Genomic DNA, 22906 nt, shown 5'->3' with positions numbered 1-22906 from the left:
ATGATACTAGTTGCTGCGACGTGAAAGAGAACAGAAAACGTTGGGCCCTTGGGTCAAGCAAATCTTGTCAGTACAAAAAGGCGCGAAATTCAAATTTTCTATGGGACGATATCCTTTCGCGCCTACATTTTTCAGATTTGCCGCCTTTTTCTACTGACAAGATCTGCTTGACCCAGTATAAATATTATTAAAAAAAATTACTAGAAAACTCATCTTCAGAGCTAATATTTATCTGTTCTCTTTCTATTTTTTTTTATATCAAACTACTACGGCTACGGCTTTTTCTAAAAACTTAGTTTTATTTTACATTATATATTTATGTAGTACCGATCAGGATACATCCGAAAGCAATTGGCAGATTTAGATTTAGTTTTAAGAAATACATTTTGGATACAAATTAAGATAACAAACTTAGAATAAAAAGTAACCTAAAATTAAAACTACCTACAAAACTAAAACTAATACCTAAAAAAATATAGAACTACCTACAAAACTTAAACTAACTTTTTTATTAAATATAAGTATTTTTTATCAGTATATTATTTGCATCGAAAGTTTGTGGTGTACTTACTTCGTTCGTAACCATAACAATAACGGTTCACGTCGTCATGGCAACACAACACACCATTTGACAGTTCAAGCGCCGAGTGTGTTTCCGTTGTAGTCGTCCCTTTTTCGTAATTTTGGGGAAAAAATACTATTGGCTATTGAAATAACAGGCAAAAATATCGTTGCTGTTATTGGGTGTGTGAAATAATAACAAATATTAGCGTTTGCATATTCAAACAAAACAACTTTTATTTCAATTTCAAAAACCTTTATCTTTACCATATCTTTACGGACTTCGTATTAATTCAAATTACCCAAAACAGTTCAAGTGAACGTGCTAACGTATCATTATATTAAAAAGTTTAATTAACGGTGATTCGGATAAGCTTATAATTAAAGTGGTCGTAAATTGTTTAAAGTTGTTATTAACTGACGTAATCAGGCCGTGACTTCATCGGTACATGCCGTCGGCTTTTAACGAAAGTGGTTTCCTTGTGGGCTCGAAATCAGAGCGGCGATTAAGGGGAAACTTTCAAAAGTGATTCGCAATTTCCTATGCGAGTGAGCGGGGAGTGGATGAGTTAGCAAGTTCGGGTGTAGCGGGACAGGCGAGCGTATTTTCAGTGAGCGATCGGGATAAAGTTTTTGCCGATGTAATTTAATTAAATAAGCATGAACGACCCGTGGGACGTTAAGTCCCGTCAAGTCGGGCAATATGTGTCCTGCATGAAGATAAATGGAGTGCCACTGCTGCCACCACTTGTGAGTAATAACTGTAATAAGCTAAGTGTAAGTTTAGTAAAGCTGTAGGCAAGTCAGTGACCGAATATTAAGTATATTATGCACTATTTGACCAATTAACCAATGTGTACCATAATCCACACTTCCAAGTGACATTTTATAAAGCTTATTGCTAAAATATAAGGTCTACCAATGGTCAGAGAGTTACACCAGGGGTGCGAAACTCCTGACTTCGGCCAAACTCGGCTCCGCTCGGCTCAGCATTGCTCCGAGCAATTATTAGGGTTGGCACCACTTGACTTCCTTTTGCGTGCACGACCACAGATAAGATAATCACTTGAATTTTGACAACCCTAAATAGCCGAAAGTGATAGTGCCATATATTAAAAAAGGATAGCATGATTCGACCCTGAACCGCTGTCAAACTTCGGTTTTGTAGGAAGTTTCCTTTCTGTACGGCAGTACTATTACTTATTCTGTGGTTACACACAACTTCTTATAGCCATATATTGTATGAATTAATATTTTTTTAATGTATTAACTCCTCGCTTTTTACAGACATGATATTGGGTTGGCAATGAAAGTTAATAATCCATTCTAAATTTAAGACTCCAAGGTGGTTTTTAGCTGTGCCTGGGAGTTGATGGGTAAAAGGAACAATCTATTCTGGTACACTCTGTACTAATTTGTTTAGTTTTTTTATCTGACTATGTTCGTATTTGGTTGGTGCCTTTAAACACAACATATTAGCATCAGTGTTGTCTGGGTTACTTCAAAATTTTTTTTTTTTTTTTTTTTTTTATTTTTTTTTTTTTAAGGGGTTTTGTCACGCAGTGACAATGTCACCCCCGTAATGAGATCTAATAGTAATAATGATGTAGTAGTGAAGTATTACCTACACCACTACATCACATATAAGTATAGTTTGCACATCAACCTGGCCTCGTCTGATAGTGGCGATGCCAGGACGATGTTGCAACTACCTATGTTGGTAGATTTAATAAATGTCATGTCATTCCTCAGCGCCTCATTACGGACACATTCCATCAACACATGGTGAACATCTTCTATTTTATCGCACTCTTGGCAATTTGGTGAAGCCGCTAGTTTCATCAGGTGCTTGAATTTGTTTGACGGAATGTGCCCGGAACGAAGTCTGAGGAGTGATACTACCTGTTTCCTGCTAAGCTTTTTGTCAAACCAGGGGACCTGAGGGGGCTGACATTGAACTGTTCGGTACCAGATTCCTTTAGTGAGAGACCGCTTATCAAAGTATTCCCTCCACATCTGCCTGCAACTAATCCTAACTTTACCTAGTACTTCGCTGTGTACTGGTATACAACGGTATGGAATACCGTCGGTTATTGCAAGTTTTGCTGCTCGGTCAGCCTCCTCGTTACCCATGATGCCAACATGAGAAGGTATCCACTGTACAATCACTTCCCTATTTAGTGTACGAAGTTTGTTGATGGATTCAAGGATGGTGTAGGCTATCGGATGCCCTCGACTGCTCGAGGGTAACCGAGCCAAATGTGAAAGGGCACTCCTTGCGTCTGACAAAATTACACATTTGTTATGGTCTATAGACTCTACATATGACAACGCTTCGGCTATGGCAATAAGTTCACAGTGCATAATAGATATATCAGCTTGTATGTTAAACTTTCCCCGGAAATCCACCTGAGGGTCAAAAAAAGCCGCCCCACATCCTTGTTTCTCCTTGGACCCATCAGTAAACAGCTTATAAAATGTGCTATACTTACTTTCTAAGAGATCATTACATAACCTATATAAATCTATTTGGTTCACATGTTTTTTGGCAGTCTCTAAACCCTCTATAAAAACATATATATTATTTGATAAATCGTAGCTACTTATCCAACTATTCATTGAGTACATAGGTAATTGCTCATGTGATTGTACTGGGAGGTTACAGAATTGGTTATAAGTTTCAATGAGTAGCGGCTTTTTCTTTGTTCTCCAATACCTATTTTCACATGCCCTATTTAGTTCTTTTAACACATGTATTGTAGCATTATGTTCCAAGCATTTGCCTCTTAAATAAAACTTAGCCGCCAGGTATTTCCTCCTTACAAAGAGGGGCTGTATGCACAGCTCACTTTCCATGACATGTATTGGGGTACTTCTTATAAATCCGCCAATAACCCGCATAGCTTGGTTTTGCACTCTGTCCAGTTTGCATAAATGGTTTTTAACACTAATATCGTACAAAAAACAACCATAATCCAGTCTACTACGTAGGATAGAGATATATAGGCGCCTAAGATGGGTTGGATGGACACCCCACTTTGCTCCAGCTAGAACCTTAAATACATTTAGAAATTTCAATGTTTTCTCACGGGTTTCATTTATGTGTCTTCCCCATTTTAGGCTTCTATCTAACCACATACCTAGATATTTCACACAATCAACCTGTTGCACCTTATTGCTGCCTATCTGTAAATTTACTCTATATTTGTTTACATTCCTAGGATGACCTCTAACAAATACACAGACTTTAGTTTTTTTATGTGATACATTAAGACCCATTCCTTCTACTGTGCTATTAAGAATATTTAAGGAATCCTGTACTGCATTAACTGCATCCGAGAGGTGTTTGCGGCTGGCATAAAGTACAAAATCATCTGCATATTGTGATACAAATATATCTCCCAGCTGTTTACAAATATCTAGAGTCGCTATGTTAAATAGTAAAGGAGATAAGGGGTCCCCCTGTGCTAAACCCATTCCCGTAACTCGAACTAAGGATTCATGACCCGACAAGTCTATAGCCAGTTGTCGTGAATGTAAAAACTGCCAAAGATATTTACAGATAACATTGTCCACACCAAGGTGGTCTAGTGTTTTCAGGAGACAAGTTAAACTAACATTATTGTAAGCACTGTCTATATCAACGAAACAGCCCACCGTGGCAAGCCCGTTGGTATACCCAGTCTGGATTCGTGAAACTAGCCTAGTTAAATTGTCCATGCAAGATCTGAATCTCCTGAAACCTATAGTCTCATCTGAAAAATGGTTTCCCTTTTCGATATACCATTCTAGTCTACGTGTAAGAATTGTGTGAAATATCTTGCATGGACAGGACAGCAGAGAAATTGGTCTAAAGGTCACATCTTGCCTTGTGTCTGCACCGAGTTTCGGTATAGGAACTATTTGAACGCTGCGCCACTGTATCGGGACAAAGCTGCTAAATAAAAATATATTAAATATATTTACCAGTACATGTTTGGCTACATCTGGAAGATGCCTAATCATAGAAAAGGATATATCATCCATGCCCGGTGCTGTATCAGATTGTTTGATAGCGTTCTTTAATTCATGTACCGAAATCGGCGACGACAAACATATGCTATTGCTAGCAAAGGTAGGGGCTGCGGGTGTTACATAATCTGGTGCTAAACTGCCTAACAGATGCTCAGCCTTCTCGCGGCTTATTGTTGTTCTAGGTGCTTTGTAGCCCTTCAGCCATTTCATTTTGTTCCACATTTCACTAGAGGATGTAGCACTATCAACACTATCACAAAACTTTTGCCAAGCCTTAGCGCTTCCTTGTCGAATCAGCCGCTGAGCAACACTAACTTTATTTTGTAAAACAGATAAATTATCCGGTGTAGGGTTCCGTCTGAAGATTGCCAACGCTCGACGTCTCTCTGCAACGGCCTTAGATATATCTTGATTCCAGTAGGGTCTTGGAGTAAATTTTTGCTGACGAAGAGGATTCTCACATATTTTAATTATAGGAATTGAGGCATTCGCAGCTCTGTCCATAGCATCAATGAACTTGTCATATGCCGTTTGTGGGTTCTCTGGAAGGATCAAGTCCGTGAATTCTTCTTGTGCAGTGGCTCTATACTTTGCCCAGTCGGCTTTTCTAAAGTTACGTCTGTTTTTATGTCTATCAGACTTATTAATATCGGTATTTAATTTAATCATTAAGTGATCGCTGCCAAGATTTTCGTTAAGTACTGACCAATTGAACTTTAAAGCTATATCTGCAGAAGCCAGAGTAACGTCAGGGGAAGATTTCTGTACTGCGCCGTTCACCAATTTCATTCTCGTGTGAGTACCATTGTTCAGGGTAACAAGACCCTTTTCAACACTAGAATCATGAATCTGTTCCCCTCTCACATCCATTTTTATTGACCAATTAGTGTGGTGGCCATTTAAATCCCCTGCTACAAGGCATTTCCCGTCAGCTAGTGTAAATATCTGGTCCCAGTCCCTCTGTGTAGTATAAGCCGTCGGTGGACAATATATTGATATTACATTTTCTAAGAAACTACAGTTTAGTATCTTCATATGGATCAATTCAATATGTGTGTTGGTTAGTTGAGAATTACATTGTTGTGCTTTAACTGATTTGTGAGCTAACACTGCCACACCCCCATATCCATCGCCACGATCAGATCTGAATATGTTGTAACCACTTATCTTGAATTGGCTAGCTGGGTCAAGCCATGTCTCACTTATTAAAGCAAGGTGTATCTTTTCTTGATGTAATAGCGATTCAAATTCTAGTCGTTTAGGGCGAATGCTTTGGGCATTCCATTGTATTACATTTAGGGTGATGTGTGAGTTGTTACGGTCCATAATTCTTTTATAAAGCTTAAGCCTGGCAGATCCTTCATATACTGTAAAACTATTGATATTGTCCCCTCTAAAAAGGTACTCACACAACTTTTGATCTTATCTCTCCATGCAACACCTTCCTCTTCAAACAGTTTCCTCTTAAGTTTAGCCAACAACAGCTGCCAGGTAATTTTTTCTTTGTGCTCCGATCGTTCTTCTTGGCTCTTGGGACCACCTTCACTGACACTCTTAACCGACATGTTGTCATCAAATAAAATCTCCGCTTGATCTTTCCTATTTTTCACACTTTTCTTCTTGTTTGCATTCACTATCCTATTAGAGTTGACTTTAGTTGAGTTTGTTTTAACCGACCCAGAGTAGCTAGACTTCTCAAGCTCATCTTTCTCTGTAGGAGGTTCCCGAGTATCCTGAGATTGTTCAAATAGAGCTTGTGACTCAACTGGTTGAGACGGTTCTTGTGGCAATATCTCAGGTGTAAACATTGGGGACGGAATATGAATAGTGTACATAGCAAGCGCCCTTTTATATGAACAATTAAATTTTGTCATCAGGTCTCTTATTTTCCGTTCTTTCACATACACTGGGCATACTTTCGCCATTGCCATATGACGACCCGAGCAGTTGTTGCACTGAAAGATTGTCGTCGTGCAATTAGGATGATTCTCTGAGCATTTAGGGCACACAATTTTACTAGAAGGGCACATTTTAACCGTGTGGCCATACCGCCAGCACCGTGCACACTGTGTTACAGGATAGTTATATGGAGCGACCTTGGTTCTAGTATCATAAATATAAACATATGTCGGCAGAGATGCGCCCTTAAAGGTAATTCTAACAGCTTCACTTGTTACCCACTTTCCGTCAGCCGTATTCCTGCGTTTCAAACGTTTCACTGCCAAAATCGCCGTCTCACTTACAAGATCTTGTAATATCTCCTCCTCAGTCATCTCAAGGTCAACATCAAAAATAACACCATACGACTGATTCTTTTCAAGCGTTCTATGACATTTAAAGCCACCCTCGTTAAAGCGCTTTGATTGAATTAGCGACTCAGCACTGGTATCACTACTACAGTGGATCAACACTTTGTACTCATTAACGTATTTTATTCGTGTTATGCCCTGTATCCCTTCGGCTTTTAATAGTTTCGCTAATCCAAATTGCTTCGGTAGTTTTTCTGTACACGTAATACAAACTTCGGTCATAAAAGTTATTTCTTCCGCAGTTCCCGTCGCGACATTATTAACTCCCCTTCTGTTGAATCTTTTTGCCCTTCGGCCCACTCTAGTCCACTGCTCCTCTCCATTTATCTCCCTACCTCTTTTAGAGGGCCGATCTAACTCTAAGTAATGCTCGCTTTCCATGTTTTCACCACCGCCAAACACCATAACCTCACTTTCGTCACAAACCACGTCGTTATTCTTCTCCCTGTCATCACACTGATCACTTTCCGAAAGATTATCTTTATCCATCTTATCCATTTAAATACAGGCACAATCTTGAAATCATTGCTTGTGTACAAACTGCGCGCGTGTGACCTTGAACCGTACGAATTCGAGAAATAATAATTCGCCGCGTCCGTCGCTCACTAGCGCCCGCGCGCAACTTCAAAATTATTAACGCATCCACTGCCAGGGGGCGTGGCCTAGGAACAAACTTGTATGACGGTGGACGCACATGTGCGTCGGGGGCAGTGAATGTGTTAACCTCTAGCCACCCAGAGGCCTATAAAAACTAATGAAAAGGTCCCCTGTTCCATTCTAATTTGAAACTTGTTATGTTATGATTATGATCTTATGATGTCTGGGCAGTAGTAGTAGTAGTAGTAAACACTTTATTGCACAAAACAAGTACATTTTTGACGACCGGTCTGGCCTAGTGGGTAGTGACCCTGCCTATGAAGCCGATGGTCCCGGGTTCGAATCCTGGTAAGGGCATTTATTTGTATGATGATACAGATATTTGTTCCTGAGTCATGGTTGTTTTCTATGTATTTAAGTATTTATATATTATATATATCGTTGTCTGAGTACCCACAACACAAGCCTTCTTGAGCTTACCGTGGGGCTTAGTCAATTTGTGTAAAAATGTCCTATAATATTTATTATTATTCTCTTTATTTATTTTTCGTCTTAAGTTAGGTTTGTTATAATATGAATATAAAAGTAAAATATAAAAACACTTACAAAACAATAAAAAATACATATAAACACATTATAAAAAAAAACGTAACCTAGGGTGCCGCCGGCAGCGGGGCTTGGCCCAAGCTGCCGGTGGTCAGGGCCGCAGAGTGAGGAACCGACGTACTATACGCGCCGTGTCCAAAATTACCGCCTTCTGCATCTGACCCTTGATCCAACCACCCAGCGAGAGTCTCTCTAGGTGTTGGTCGAGACTCCTTGCTATGAGACCGTTCGCTGACACGACTATCGGAACAATGATCGTCGAGTCAACATCCCACATGGCGGTAATCTCATGAGCTAAGTCTAGGTACTTGCTGGACTTGTCCTTCTCGGCCTTCACGAGATTCTCATCATGGGGGATGGTGACGTCGGCGAGCACGGCCCGGCGCTGCGATCGGTCTATCAGCACGATGTCAGGCTTATTGGCAACAATAGTCCTGTCTGTGATGATAGATCGATCCCAATAGAGCGTGGCATGACCATTCTCGAGAACAGGCGCAGGTAAGTACTTGTAGTACGGTACTTCGCGGTCCACAAGGCCATATAGAAGAGCAAGTTGCTGGTGAATAATTCTGGCTACGAGATTATGTCTGTGCAAGTACTCGCCGTTAGCAAGATGAGAATAACCGGAAATAATATGCCTGAGTGACTCTCCGGGACGGCGGCATGCCCGACAAATGTCGACCGTACCGTCCTTCAGGATATATTTCCGATAGTTGTTCGTCATCATCACTTCGTCCGCAATTGCACAGGCAAAACCCTCGGTTTCTCCGAAGAGGTCCCCGAATCGTAACCAGTTCACCGACGCGAGCAGGTCCACATCGGGTCCCGTGAGGGCCTTGTAGAACCGCCCGTGTAGCACCTTACTCTCCCATGCCGCCCTGCGATCCGCAGTACTTAGTACCACAGGTTTGCGCCAGTTCTCGTTTGCCAAGGAGAGCGGCGTGAGGTTCCTGTCTACTGCCACCACATCACGATGCATCCCACACTCGTTGTTAAGGAAATAATTCCTGAGATTGTACACCTCGCGGTTGTGGAGATCCTTGGCGTTTAGGAAGCCTCGGCCTCCACACTTCCGTGGGATGTACAATCTCATAACTGACGAGCGTGGGTGTAGCATGCGATGTGTGGTGAGCAGTGACCGGACCCTCCGATCCAGGGCGTCCAGCTCGGTCTGAGTCCACCTTAGTATGCCAAAGGAGTATGTGAGTAGGGGCATTACCCAGGCGTTGAAGGCGCGCACTTTGTTGCCTCCTGACAAAAGACTGTTAAGGACTTTTGTGAGCCGACTGAAAAAGCGCTCCTTCACCGACCGTCTAATACCCTCGTCCTCAATACCCAACGACTGTGACATTATTATTATTATTATTATTTATTTACATAACACAGAGAGAAAACAGTAAATGTGTACAAAGGCGAACTTATCCCGTTAAGGGATCTCTTCCAGCTAACCTTTAAGTAACTGAGAGATACATATGAAATGGTAGTCAAACTAAGATAAAATGTACATGACAGTTAGAGGATAAACAATAGACATCCATACCAAACTTGTTGAACTTGCTGTATCTATAATTATTTTACTTATTTTAGCTTTATTTAACTAGATTAAAGTTTATTTCTAAAAAATGCTTAATTTCTAGCTCTCCAAAGAATGTCGGAAAGAAATGCAATATTACAAACTTCTTGCCAAAGAAGTTGAGAAACGGATAGTGGATCTAAAAGCTTATGTCAGCGACAGTGATGAAGACTTGGCTCAGGACAACACTGACGCCCCTGAGTTGCCACAGGAGTATGAACAACCGCATGAGCAAATCCTACAAGTCTTTGACAATACTATTACAACATTTAGAGAAGACAAACTTGAAGAAACTTTATCCGCTTCTACAACCAACACAGACACTAATTATCCGGACTTGTGCAATAGTGTTTCTTCCAGTAATGCATCACACAGTCTGCCAAAGTTCTCAGTAAATAGCCTCCAAAATGATATTAGCAACAGCAAGGATAAGATCAATAGTTCACAACACACACCACAACCTATTGATCCTCCCGAACGAGATTGTAACACTACTCCTAAGAAAATTACTGAACTAGAGAAATTAACTGATGATGAAATTTCTTTTGATGGCAAGAAACCAGAAAGAGAAATAGTAGACTTGTTAAAGGTTGAATTCAACATTAGTAAAGTAGAACCACTTTTATCTGATGTTTTTCCAGATATGACAATGACAGATGGACCTGCATCTCTCGGTTCTAAAAGTTTTACAGGCTCTTTAAATAATATTAACAGCGAGAGTGTCAAAGATGCATCTACTTTAGTTCGTCAAAGTTCCTACACAGTGCTTAATCCAAGTCCGATGCTTTTAGCTCATTTAGAAGTACAATCTCTGAGCACTGGAGTAGAAGTGACCTCTATTTCCATGAGCGACTCACTGTCAAACCTGAATACACCAAAAAAACGAAGAAGTTGGGACTTAGAGTCAGCTAAAATCAAATGGTCATCCATGGCTCACGAGCTAAAGCAAAAAACAGCACAAACTAAACCAGTTGATAATAAGAACCTCCCTAAATCCACAGTTAAAAAACCTCAGCAAACTCCAAACAGATCTAAATCTGTATCTGAAAAGCCGAGGCGACCCAGCTTACCTGGAAAAGCTCTGAAATCAGAACCTGTTCAGAACCAGAAGCCTAAAAAGTGCACTCCAAGTCCATATGCAGACACAAATTCAACAAATGTAAAAGAACCAAAATCAAATAACAATATCCAACCGTCACCAAAGAAACTAATATCAGAATGTGAGGATCCAGCTACTAAAGTAAAAGAGTTATATGATAGAATACAAAATCAGCAGCTTCTACAGATGGCAAACTTAGTTGAAAAGCAAAAACGCGAGCAAATGTTACTACAGCAAGTTTTCGACGAGCAAAACAGCATACTTTACAGACAACTGAAAACTATATGTCCTAAATCGCCAGTCGAAGCGAAGGACGCGTGGGCCGACAAAGTGGACCGAGGACCCGTCAGTTTGAGTCAGTTAATAAACCACAAGTCACCAGACTCTTTAACAAGCACTCTAACCGACACCCACAATAATTTAAACAAGTGTGCTGTTGTTTTGAAAATGAGTAAAGATATCACTGGTAGTATAAAGATACAGAACCAACCCGGAAGCCCTACAGATGGAAGTAGAACGCGCACTCACTCACCAAAAAGGACGAGAACTTCTAGAAAACTTAGTTACGATACTTCGTCTTCGGACAGAGAGTTTGAACCGATATTGACCGATCGAACGAACGATACGTTGGCGGGGCTAAACGTGACATTTACTTCTGATAGTGATGAACCGACTTTCATGGAAAAGCAGACGTCTTCGCGCAGTGCGGTACGGAGCGTGGAACATTCTGTGCAGGTGCCGGCACGTGTTTCACGTCCCGTTCAATCCAGGTTGCCGCCAACGCCTGAGCAGGTAATTTTATGCAAAATATCATCTAAAATCTGGCTTTCTAAATCAAAACTTCGAGTATAAGTTTTGCTTTAAATTCTTATTAGGTTTGAATGGAAAAATAAAATGGTTACATGACAAATTTTGGTAAAAATCTTTTGACATGAAATAGTAGGTACACAGAACCTGGAGAAATTAAAACTACAATTTTAAAACTAGTAGCAATCATTGTAAATTTACGTATTTTGAAAATAAATTATATAAAGTTCATAATTTGTATCTACTTGGATTTATATTCTTGTGCACTTTGTGCTCAGTGACCGTCATTGCTTCCACTGCTTACAATGTCCGAGTGCTTCCCACACCCCGCACTAGCACTTTCTAGTCCTGATCCTAAGTATTCCTGAGTTCCTGACCTACCTATAGGTATCCTGCCGATTCATCTTTCATCTGCAAATATGAAATAAAATTGGTCCACTCCACGTCAATATTTTGGTTATAGCACTCCCTGCTCTTCTCTTTCGACTACTTTTTAAGAAGTTTCTACTCCGATTTCTCATTTAAATTGCAGTTTCTCGGTCATACACATATTTTGTTTTGACTCTTTTGCTATTACGCTTTACCCAACTCAACATTGCCATTCGAATAAATACTTCTTCACGTTTTCCATTCCCTTAATATCTGTACATATGCATTTTTCGGGAATAGTAAAATTCTTCTTCCTACTCCTATTTTAAAAGCATCTCCTATTTTCCGTCCTCCATCCTTTCCTTTTCCTATACACCATCTATTTCAACAATTTGCCACATTTTTATGTACAATCCCATTCACTGCACCGTGTGGTGACGGTTATAGCTGGCCGCGGCCTCCACCATAGTGGCACACGCGAAGGGCTACCTCGTGCGCCGGTTGCTCCGTACTGAGAGGGTTCAAGCCACCGTCCAGACGATCAAAGATGCGCTGCTCTGTGCGCTGCAAATGCACCAGGACAGAGCAGGGATCAGGGGAGCTGATGTAGACTTGCATCGGCGGCTTATTCAGCAGGTAAGAAGTGGAAGAATTTTTAAGTTTGAGCCAGCTACATACAGACCATCTGGGATGCTCTGCTTTGTGCGCTACAGATGCATCATAATATCGGGGTTCACATGTGGACACAGCAGGTGATATTTATGGCTTTAATCATACAGGCTTGGGATTTGGAAAGTCATGGAAATGTTCAAAAATGTAGATTGTTTAAAGGAGACACAGAACTCGCATTCTCTAAACCAAATGACCAAGTGCCGAGAATTAATTCTGAAGGTAATTTAATTTATTTTTTTATTTGTTACATCAAGATTTCTCTAACCTGAGAATGTCCAAAATTCGCAAATGCCAGTTTGTTAAGAGTTGATTCTTAAGGAATTAGTTTTACATCCTTCAAGACTAAGCTCTTATTTGTGAATCTCCAAATCTCGCTCTCTTTAAATTGGCAATTGTAGCTATGTTATGTAGGTAGGTACCTATGTTCGATTGTTCATAGTCCCATTGAAAGCAGCCGTGTGTGAAAACTTCTATTTGTATTGTCTAAGTTCGCTTCGCTTGCTATGGTGTCCAAGCACTTTATTTTATATTATATATTTTGGGATTATTAAGTATTATCTTATCAGGTATTTAACAAATCGTCATCATCTGTAGGTAGGTACTTAGGTACACTTACGCGCGGTGCCAGAATGTGACTTATAATAGGTGATTGAATTGAATACGATACTGTCAGAGTTTCAGAAACATATCTGAATGTCTAGAGTCTAAAGAACTAGTCCATTAATCAATTATTGTTCAATCTTCATTCACAAAATGCCAGATTTCCAAATCATCATGTAGCCATCTTTAAAATCTAAGATACACTCTACAGCCCTTTTTCAAGACATTATTTTATTTAAATGAGTTTTCCGAATAGGTACCAATGAGGTGGAAGTAGACCGGTTACCGATTGTCAATATGAAGAATTCTATCTAAATCAAGAGTATCTCTTTATATGGACTCCATCTTTTTTTTTATTACGAGGTAATATTTTGTTTGATATCTGTCCCTCGCTTAGACATTTAGGTACAGCCAGCAGTAGGTACAGCAGTTTTTTATTTATTTAAGAATTAAGACCACTTCCTATTTCTTACTATAAAATTAAAATTATATGAATCTTTTTCGGGTGACAGGATGACTTGACGGTGCCGAACAACGACGCTGCAGCAAGTTTGCATTTTGGGCTTTTTGAAATTAGGAAATCTGTCATTTTTGGAAGGAAATCTTTTATTTAGTAGTAGGAATATTTGTAAAATGATGAATTTAAATGTAACAGATCACGGCTGCTTGTTATTCACTCCACGACACATTCGTGGCAAGTACGCCAGCGGAGCGCTGCGCCCTCATCGCAGCGGACCGGGAGCGCCGCCGGCAGAAACCGGCCCGACCCTACAGAACGTAAGTATTGTACACTGACAAGATTTTTATGTAGATTATGGATCAGGCATAGAAAGCTACAGCTGGAAGATATTAACCAATGTTAAAAGTAAACTTGTGTGTTAGGGACGTAATGTCGCAAAGCCACAGCGGCGCGTTCCCCGCGCGCGCGCCGCCGCCGCGCTCCGGCTCGCACTCGACGATGACGCAGTCCCACTACGGTAACGCACATTAAATGTTGCCAGGTGAGCGGAGGTACGATGCAATTTTACGCACAATGTTTTATCGGTGGCGGGTTTTGAGAGTTCAAGTTAAAGTAAGGACGCTAAGCACAAATAATTCGTACGCACGCGGCGCGGGTAATTATATTGCTGTCCCGCCCATGATGCCGGCGGTCAATGCCACGAGGTATAGAGAGAGATAGTAAATTTTGTGCTTAGCGGCATTACTTTAGTTTTCAAATTGTTTTGAGGATGATTATGTTTATATACCTACCGTAAAAGGGGGGACATATAGGAAAAAAAATTGCTACTTGGATAGGTTTAAAACGACCATATAAGCAGATTTTGTTTTAGTGATTATATGAATTCTCACTTATTACCAAATGTTCGGCTACTTAAGTACCTACCTACCTAAGTAGATATTTTTTATTGCATCAATAGATAAGTAATATGTTACAGTTTTAGAACCACAAATTTTACAAGGGATATAACTATAACTATGTATTTTATTTCGCTCAACTGTAAAAAGTTTGCAAATCCCTGAAGATATTTAAAAAGATATTTTCAATAACGTCAAAAATACCTTTGATCTATGATAATGCATTAAATTAAGAGTAACCCGTAAATGTCTAGTCAAATTATTTGAAAAATTGTAACGTACCTTCGTGAAACATAGCTAGTTTTGAACGTTGCCTGTAGAAAAAATGTTTGCGCATGCTGGCAGGGTTAGCATGTTTATTTTGCTATTTGTGATGCAAAGTATGCACAAAACGTGTCGTTATAGGGCGCCCGCTAGATGGCGCGGTTGCACGGGGCGGGTGAGCGGGTACGAAACATTGTTTCAGCCATGGTCTAATAAAACATGGTCTTCCATTCCCAGAGTGACACGGGCCTACGTCACAATAACATTGCCACTTTATTTCAACATAACATGTTACATGGGTACATTATACCTATGGTTAATAAGTTAAAATATTTCTTTATAATTTTATAATTTTCATTTATATGTATTTTAGCTTAAATTTTACAATAACACGTCATTTTTAATTACTCGTTAGCAATATCTTCCGATTCACGAAAGAAATTTCAGACTTTCGGGTAATTCTGTTTATACTACTGGCAACACAGGATAGCGCTGTGCACATTTGACAATTCGGATCTAGATAACTTCATGCCCTGACCGTCATCCTTGTCGAACGCGTGTTAATTGTTATTTCCTTCTCGCTCAGTGTCAGCAGTCGCAGTGTTTTCCAAACTTTTCACGTCGTAAGCTTGGTAATTAATGTGTAACTGTGAATTAGTTTTTCAAACGTTTGTCTTGTATAGATAAATAAAGTTTAATTTAATACATTAGATTTGTTTTATTTTACTATGTTTCTACATGAATAACTTAAAATTAATGCCGTTAAAATAATTTTCACCGTTGGTTAAAATTCTCCCACATTTCAAAGTTTGAGAACCTGTAAACAGCATGATGACGTAGGCGCGTGTCAGTTAGGTCATACGCGAATCTCGGAATGGAGTACCAGGCGGAGTATATTATTATACCATGGTTTCAGCAACGATAATTGGCGCGGACGCGTGCGACGGATTTTACTTACAATGGCACTCTGGCGCACATTTCTCGAATGGTATTAGACCACACACACAGATATTAGTCCACGAACGGTCAAATCTTATGGGTTACCATCGGTGACTGAATACTTCGTTGGTTACCATGGCATGGCAACCAAATGGCAACACACTCTGGTGCGTGCGCCCGCTCCGTGCACCCGCGCCAGCTAGCGGGCTGCCGCCTTAAGTAATGCGTATGAATAGTTAGCTTTCTTTTGGCTTGTCTGTTATTTTGCCTGTACGTATTTCGTATGTTTTTTTTGCTGCATTTACACGATGTATTTTACAATTACAAGATAAGATAAAAATATCATTTTTAGGGTTCCGTACCCAAAAGGTAAAACGGGACCCTATTACTAAGACTTCGCTGTCCGTCCGTCCGTCTGTCTGTCACCAGGCTGTATCTCACGAACCGTGATAGCTAGACAGTTGAAATTTTCACAGATGATGTATTTCTGTTGCCGCTATAACAACAAATACTAAAAACAGAATAAAATAAAGATTTAAATGGGGCTCCCATACAACAAACGTGATTTTTGACCAAAGTTAAGCAACGTCGGGCGTGGTCAGTACCTACTTGGATGGGTGACCGTTTTTTTTTTTGCATTTTTTTCCGTTTTTTTTTCATTATGGTACGGAACCCTTCGTGCGCGAGGTGGGAGTAATTAAGGAGTGGGAGACTGAATCAGGCTCCTGCGTATATTCGAAAAATGTTTTTTTTTTTCAATAAAACGGTTTTTCTTGAATAACTCGGCCATTTTTGATTTTACAGTAAAACCGTGAGGACAAAAATTGTAGGAAATTTGATTCTCTACAAGTTAGTCCAGGGGTCCATATTGGGTTGCATACAAGTTTAGGTCATATCTTTGATGCGCATAACAACTTGTGTCATAATCATCATTGCGCATACAAATGAAAAGTCATATTATATTGTGTCATACATTTTTAGCCATAATATTTGATGATATACTCAGCAGTTGTCATACATTTTTTGTGCATATAGGTTTTGATTATAATGAATCAAATGTCATACCAGCTAAAAGCATATTTATCGATATTTATAAGGTTTTTACGTATAACGTTTTGTAGCATAATAATTTTCAACCATAATGGCTTACATAAATAATTTAAGAAACTAATTTTAGCCTCTCAACAACTCCTCGAAAAAAACCTTTTCCCTAATCTTCGTCCAAACACTTAATTCGACGGAGCCCCGCTCACGCGGGGCTCCTATTTCTGCGTAGTTTGCCCTTCGGGCATCTAAAGCAACCTAACGAACCTAACCTACCTATTATGTTTAGTTTCTTTTATGACCACTAAATATATGACTAATTTTTTATGACTATATTAATACTATGCACTGCAATACTTCGAACGAAAAACAATTATGGATATCAAGCAGATGACTTAAAATTTTATGCGAATTAAATTAATGACTACAAAAATTATGACATAACTAATTTATGACAAAAACCCAGTTATGCTCAGGATAATTCTGACTAAAGATTTTTATGACTTACAATTTTATACATAAAGTGTTATGACAATTAAAAATATGACAAAAGTTATTATGCGACCAGAGGGAGTCCCGTTAGTCCAGTCATTATATCCAAAAAACCGACCCTACTCGTGAATAATCAGTTCTTGGATTTTTTTTCGCACGTCCCTCGGGGGGGTCACTGGGAGTGTAAATTAAAAAGTAGACTGAATCAGGGTCCTGTGTATATTCGAATAACGGTTTTTCTTGAATAACTCGGCCATTTTTGATTTTACAGTAAAACCGTTAGGACAAAAATTGTAGAAAATTTGATTCTCTACAAGTTTGGTCCTCACAATTTTTCTTCTAGGATCGATAGTTTGGAAATTAAATTTGAAAAAAGCGACAAATTCAAAATATTTTCAACTTCTCGTTTATTTTCAACTTTACGACATAAATGAAGAGGACTAAACTTGTAGAGAATCAAATTCTGAACAATTTTGGCTCCCACCTTTTTTCCCCCGAAATCGATATTTTAGAAATTAAACCTGAAAAACGCGACAAATTCAAAATATTATCTCCTATGTTCCACGCTTTTATTACGGCATAAATGAAGGGAAACAAAGTTGTAGAGAATCAAATTCTGAACAATTTTTGATCGAACTTTTTTTGCACCAAAACGATATTTTTAGGGTTCCGTACCTCAAAAGGAAAAAACGGAACCCTTATAGGATCACTCGTGCGTCTGTCTGTCTGTCTGTCTGTCTGTCTGTCTGTCTGTCCGTCTGTCACAGCCGATTTTCTCCGGAACTACTGGACCAATCAAGTTGAAATTTGGTACACATATGTAAGTTTGTGACCCGAATACGGACATGTAACGTAAACAAATGAATTTTAAACATGGGGGCCACTTTTGGGGGGTAAATGAAAAAATGAAAAAAAATATTTTTCAAACTATATCATGTTACATATCAAATGAAAGAGCTTATTGTAAGGATTTCAAATAATTTTTTTTATAATTTTCGAATCAACAGTTTAGAAGTTATTCAAGAAAATAGGCAAAAAATGACCATTCCCCCCCCCCCCCTTATCTCCGAAACTACTAGGTCTAAAATTTTGAAAAAAATACATAAAATAGGTCTATACCTATAGATGACAGGAAAACCTATTAGAAATGTACAGTCAAGCGTGAGTCGGACTTAATTACAGTTTTTAATCCGACCCCTACGGATTTTTTAAAGAGATTTCACTCACGTTTCACATAAAAAATACATTGTTAACAGTGCCGGATTACTTAGAGTAGTAGTTTTCTTAGAGTAATTGGTGATAATTTTCTGATAACATAATCATTTTAAATATTTAACGGTCTTACCTACTTACGAGTAATTGTAAGGTCAAATTAAAAATAATGTTTAAAAAAAATGTTAAATTGAGAGCTAGCTTAAAGTTTTTTGTACTCGTCGACTTTAATGGTTGAATTAATAAAGACTTTGTAACCAATAAGCAAAACAAGCACGTGCTTAGGGCACCACGTTCAGGAGGGGCACCAAAATGCCAGGTTGAAAAAGGTGAACAAATTTTAAAATTAGGGACAGACACATCGTTTTTACCACACGATTTTTTTTAGCTGTCCAAAAGCTAATTTGCAAAAATAATGGCGCGTAATTCTTTGGGAAACAATCGGTAGCAGTAGAAGAGTCGTGATTACATGCATAGATTCGATTTCAACCCACTCTTTTGCGGTTCGGCGTTAGGTCTTATGCGAGGCCTTCTGCCTTAATTACACTTGGGCGTGGATCCAAATCCAAGCTTTCCTCTTTCGCAGCTAGGCCTACTGCCTTTCTCACACTTCGCCAATTCAATTCCAAGCTCTGCTTTCTTGCATATTTTATGCATGAAAACAACCTCGAATATCGAAGCCTAAGAAATATCGAGCCCTATGCGAAGCTAGGCTGATAGAAAACTGTCCCATCCCTTCTCTGTATGAAATCCTGGATTCGCGCCTGGTTGGGACTAAAAGTAAAATTGCGTTTGTATATCGAAAAATTTTCGCGCTCGCTTCGCTTGCGTTTTCAATAACTTTATAAGGTATGATAAAGGTGACATTCGGGTGGCGACTGCAGCAACATTACTCTGTTGCAACGTTACTGCTGCAGTACTGTCAACTTCCGTGATAAAATGATGTGACTGATTTCCATACTAAAAGTAAAAATTTACAACTGTCTATCATATTGCGTTTTTATATCGAAAAATTTCCGCGCTCGCTTCGCTCGCGTTTCTATTACTTTCTAAGCTATGATAAAGGTGACATTCGGGTGGCGACTGCAACAGCATTAGGTACTCTGTTGCAACATTACTGCTGCGGCACTGTCAATTTTCGTGATAAAATGATGTGACTGATTTCCATTCTCAGCTGTAACGCGGCAATGAACTTCTCTCAATTTACCAAAAAATCAATGTAATCTTGATGACCCGAGGGAGAGGGGGCACCTAGAAATCCTTAGGGCATCAACATATCTTAATCCGGCACTGATTGTTAAAAATTGTGTAATATACGGAACCCTTGGAACGCGAGTCCGACTCGCACTTGGCCGGTTTTTTTGAATTGGACCTAAAAAAGCGACAAATTCGAAATATTATAATTATCTCGTTTATTTTCAACTTTACGGCATAAATGAAGAGAAACAAACTTGTAGAGAATCAAATTTTCTACAATTTTTGTCCTCACGGTTTTACTGTAAAATCAAAAATGACCGAGTTATTCAAGAAAAACCGTTTTTCGAATATACACAGGAGCCTGATTCAGTCTACTTTTTGAATTTACACTCCCAGTGACCCCCCCCGAGGGACCTACGAAAAAAAAATCCAAGAACTGATTATTCACGGGTAGGGTCGGTTTTTTGGATATAACACATTCACTGCCCCCAACGCACATGTGCGTTCACCGTCATACAAGTTTGTTCCTAGGCCACGCCCCCTGGCAGTGAATGCGATAATGACTGGACGAACAGTTATTGATTAAGGAAAATGTGTCAGTCTGTGCGGAAAGAGAAGAGTCGTAGAATGTATGGGCTCCCTTCCATTCCACGACTCTTCCTCTTTCCGCACAGACTCTAATTCTAAGACAATTTTGTGCTTTGAATTTGACAGCTAAACGAGATGGCGCTGTACGGCTCCGTAACTTCTGATTGTCAAAAGTTGACGTTTAAAACTACAAAACATGGCGCAGTACAGCGCCATCCGTTTCGGCGGTCAAAGTAGGGAGACATTTTTAGATTTTAATACCTCTTTATTACAATCAATAGGGTAATTCGCCAGTAACTGGCCACTGTTAGTAATTGGCCACCCTAAACTAAAAATGAATTCTATTTATAAGGTTTCTAAAAGGTTTCAATAGCTGGCCTGCCTTTAATAACTAGCCGCCTTATACTAAAATGAATTCTGTTTATAGGTGAATAGAATTAATTTTTAGTTTAGTGTGACCAATTACTATCAGTGGCCAGTTACTGGCGAATTACTCTAACTCTTTGGTTGTAGAACCCTTCGGTTAAGTCACAGACGTTTCATTATATTATTTATCCACAGAGACGTTTAGCGGAACGAAGTTGAACTCGCGCTACATGCCTTCCCCGCGCCGCCGCCCGTGGCGCTGACACCGCCCTCGATACCTGCCGCGATGCTTCTCGCAACTCTGCTTCCCTGGTACCTAATAATGTCTACTTGGCTATTATTAGTGTTAGGACGTTAACACTTCAAACGCCACGCCTATCGTGTGCGGCGCGTCATCGTGAACCTTGCCGGAATGCACGAAGGCTGATATTGGGCTGTAGCCGCGCGCGTCAAAGTTGAGATTTTTGGTTCGCCAAATGCATTTAGATCTGCGTAGTCAATGTGCAATCGTTAACGCTCCGTAGCGAACGAAACGCAACTGTCAGTGTCGCACTAGTGTGGAAGAGTGATAGAGATAGGATACGCTACGGAGCGTTAAGGATTGGCTCATTGGCTACGCGCCCAGAGGGCCTATCGCCAACATGAAAATCGTTAAGTATCTGCTTCTATATTGCTCTTGCATTTTCGAACTTCGATGTTCACGGTAGACCTCTGAATACGTAAAACATTGATTGCTAAAGATCTTAACTTTCTAATTCAGCTGATGGTTTAGAAATATTGCATTATCGATTTTGAGTGTTTTATTGTAACCTTATTTATTTGTATTATTTATAGACTATTTTATCTAACAAGATGATGTACCTACATAATTGTCCCATAACAAATGACGAGAATCATTCTCAATTTCTCTCACCGAAACAATATTTTTCTAAAATTATGAATATTCGAATATTGAATTAATCACAAGTAATATAATAAAATAAGTTACAGTTTCTAAAATAATTAAGTTGCAAGACTGTATAAATATGTATTTTTCGTATTCCAATAAACTTCGACGTCTCTCTATTATTATAAAAACATAATCTTAGATGTCTAATAATGCATTTAATTGATATTGTATGGTTGTAAAACGTTATTCCATTTGCGAAGCTTCCAAACGTAAGTGCCTAGCTTAACGCACCAATTGTAGTTTTATTATGTTCTTAAAAAAATACACACTTCCAGTATGGGTAGAAAAGTGTAATTTTTTTAGAAGTGCTCTTATTCTCAATATATCACAAAATTAGCCCTAAAATTGCCTTAAAATTAATAATACTTAATTGTAGGTAATTTGGTAAAACCAAAATTCGTTTTAGGCTTTTGGTAATGATTGTATAATCGTATTGCACTATCAGGTAAAGTCAATACGGGTATTAGTGTGGCTACGGAATAATTATGACTGACATTGGGGCCTGTTTACACATAGTCTTTACCCCGTTATTCATAAAACTTTACGGGCCTGATTTAGTTAAATAAGTTTTATCCCATTCTTACAAATTCATAAAACAAAATGACAAATAAAGACGGGTTATTCCCACTAGTTACCACCAAGTGCGTTTGTGAATAACGACATACATTTGCCACTAAATGCAAGTAGCTAATGTATAAACTCGCAATAAACAAACACAGCCACACTTTTCCGTATTGACTAATGTAAACGACTGTTTAAAACAAGGTCTTGTAATTTTATAATTATTATAATACTTTTAGGTTTTAGAGTCTGAGATTTCTTAGCTTTTATCGTCAAGTAATCGATTTTTTATTACTTTCAAGTCACAATGTTTAAATTGCAACCTAATTATCTAGTCATATATTTTTGATCTTTCTTTTTAATACCACAGTGGGAGATTTTAATTTCTTGAAGGAACATCATGGTTATTATACTGGAGTTATAAAATATTCTCTATCTTGTAATTTTAAAATGAACAGGAAATAATGCCAAAACGTATTTCTATGAGCTTGCGTGTATGGAACTTTTTATAACTTGACATGTACGCCTTTGCGGTTTTGGATAACCCATTTAAATGTGAACCCCCTAAAAAGTGAGATTATTTTGTAATATTATTGTGAAACAATTCTGTAATAAAGGTAATTACTAAAGTTTGTTTTTTTTTTTAACCAGAGCCTCTACCATCAGTTTTAACATTGACATAACGCTCACGTCTACGTAATTTACTTTCTGTACATCTCGCTTGCACTATT

The 22906-nt window shown here is 38.9% G+C and overlaps 2 protein-coding genes across 7 annotated transcripts; one reads left to right on the top strand and one right to left on the bottom strand.

Moving 5' to 3' along the window:
* The first annotated feature begins 643 nt into the window (after positions 1 to 643).
* Positions 644 to 22802, top strand: LOC134796274 (uncharacterized). Of its 6 annotated transcripts, none has more exons than XM_063768319.1 (6): positions 644 to 1311; positions 9725 to 11551; positions 12383 to 12571; positions 13863 to 13984; positions 14090 to 14184; positions 20861 to 22802. In XM_063768319.1, the coding sequence occupies exons 1-6, from the start codon at positions 1222 to 1224 to the stop codon at positions 20926 to 20928; spliced, it is 2391 nt and encodes a 796-aa protein (XP_063624389.1). In that variant the 5' UTR covers positions 644 to 1221; the 3' UTR covers positions 20929 to 22802. The 6 variants fall into 6 exon arrangements, with proteins under 6 accessions (XP_063624389.1, XP_063624390.1, XP_063624391.1 ...); XM_063768320.1 differs by having other exon boundaries at positions 14090 to 14218; XM_063768321.1 differs by having other exon boundaries at positions 645 to 1311; positions 14090 to 14208.
* On the bottom strand, positions 2781 to 7419 carry LOC134796473 (uncharacterized). Its single transcript, XM_063768665.1, has 3 exons — positions 5985 to 7419; positions 4696 to 4875; positions 2781 to 2843 (listed from the first exon to the last, which is right to left on the bottom strand). The coding sequence occupies exons 1-3, from the start codon at positions 7380 to 7382 to the stop codon at positions 2781 to 2783; spliced, it is 1641 nt and encodes a 546-aa protein (XP_063624735.1). The 5' UTR covers positions 7383 to 7419.
* Positions 22803 to 22906: the final 104 nt, after the last annotated feature.

The sequence above is a fragment of the Cydia splendana genome, chromosome 13 (genome assembly GCF_910591565.1).
Source record: "Cydia splendana chromosome 13, ilCydSple1.2, whole genome shotgun sequence".
NCBI classification, from domain to species: domain Eukaryota; kingdom Metazoa; phylum Arthropoda; class Insecta; order Lepidoptera; family Tortricidae; genus Cydia; species Cydia splendana.
This window is presented reverse-complemented; position numbering and strand designations above follow the sequence as displayed.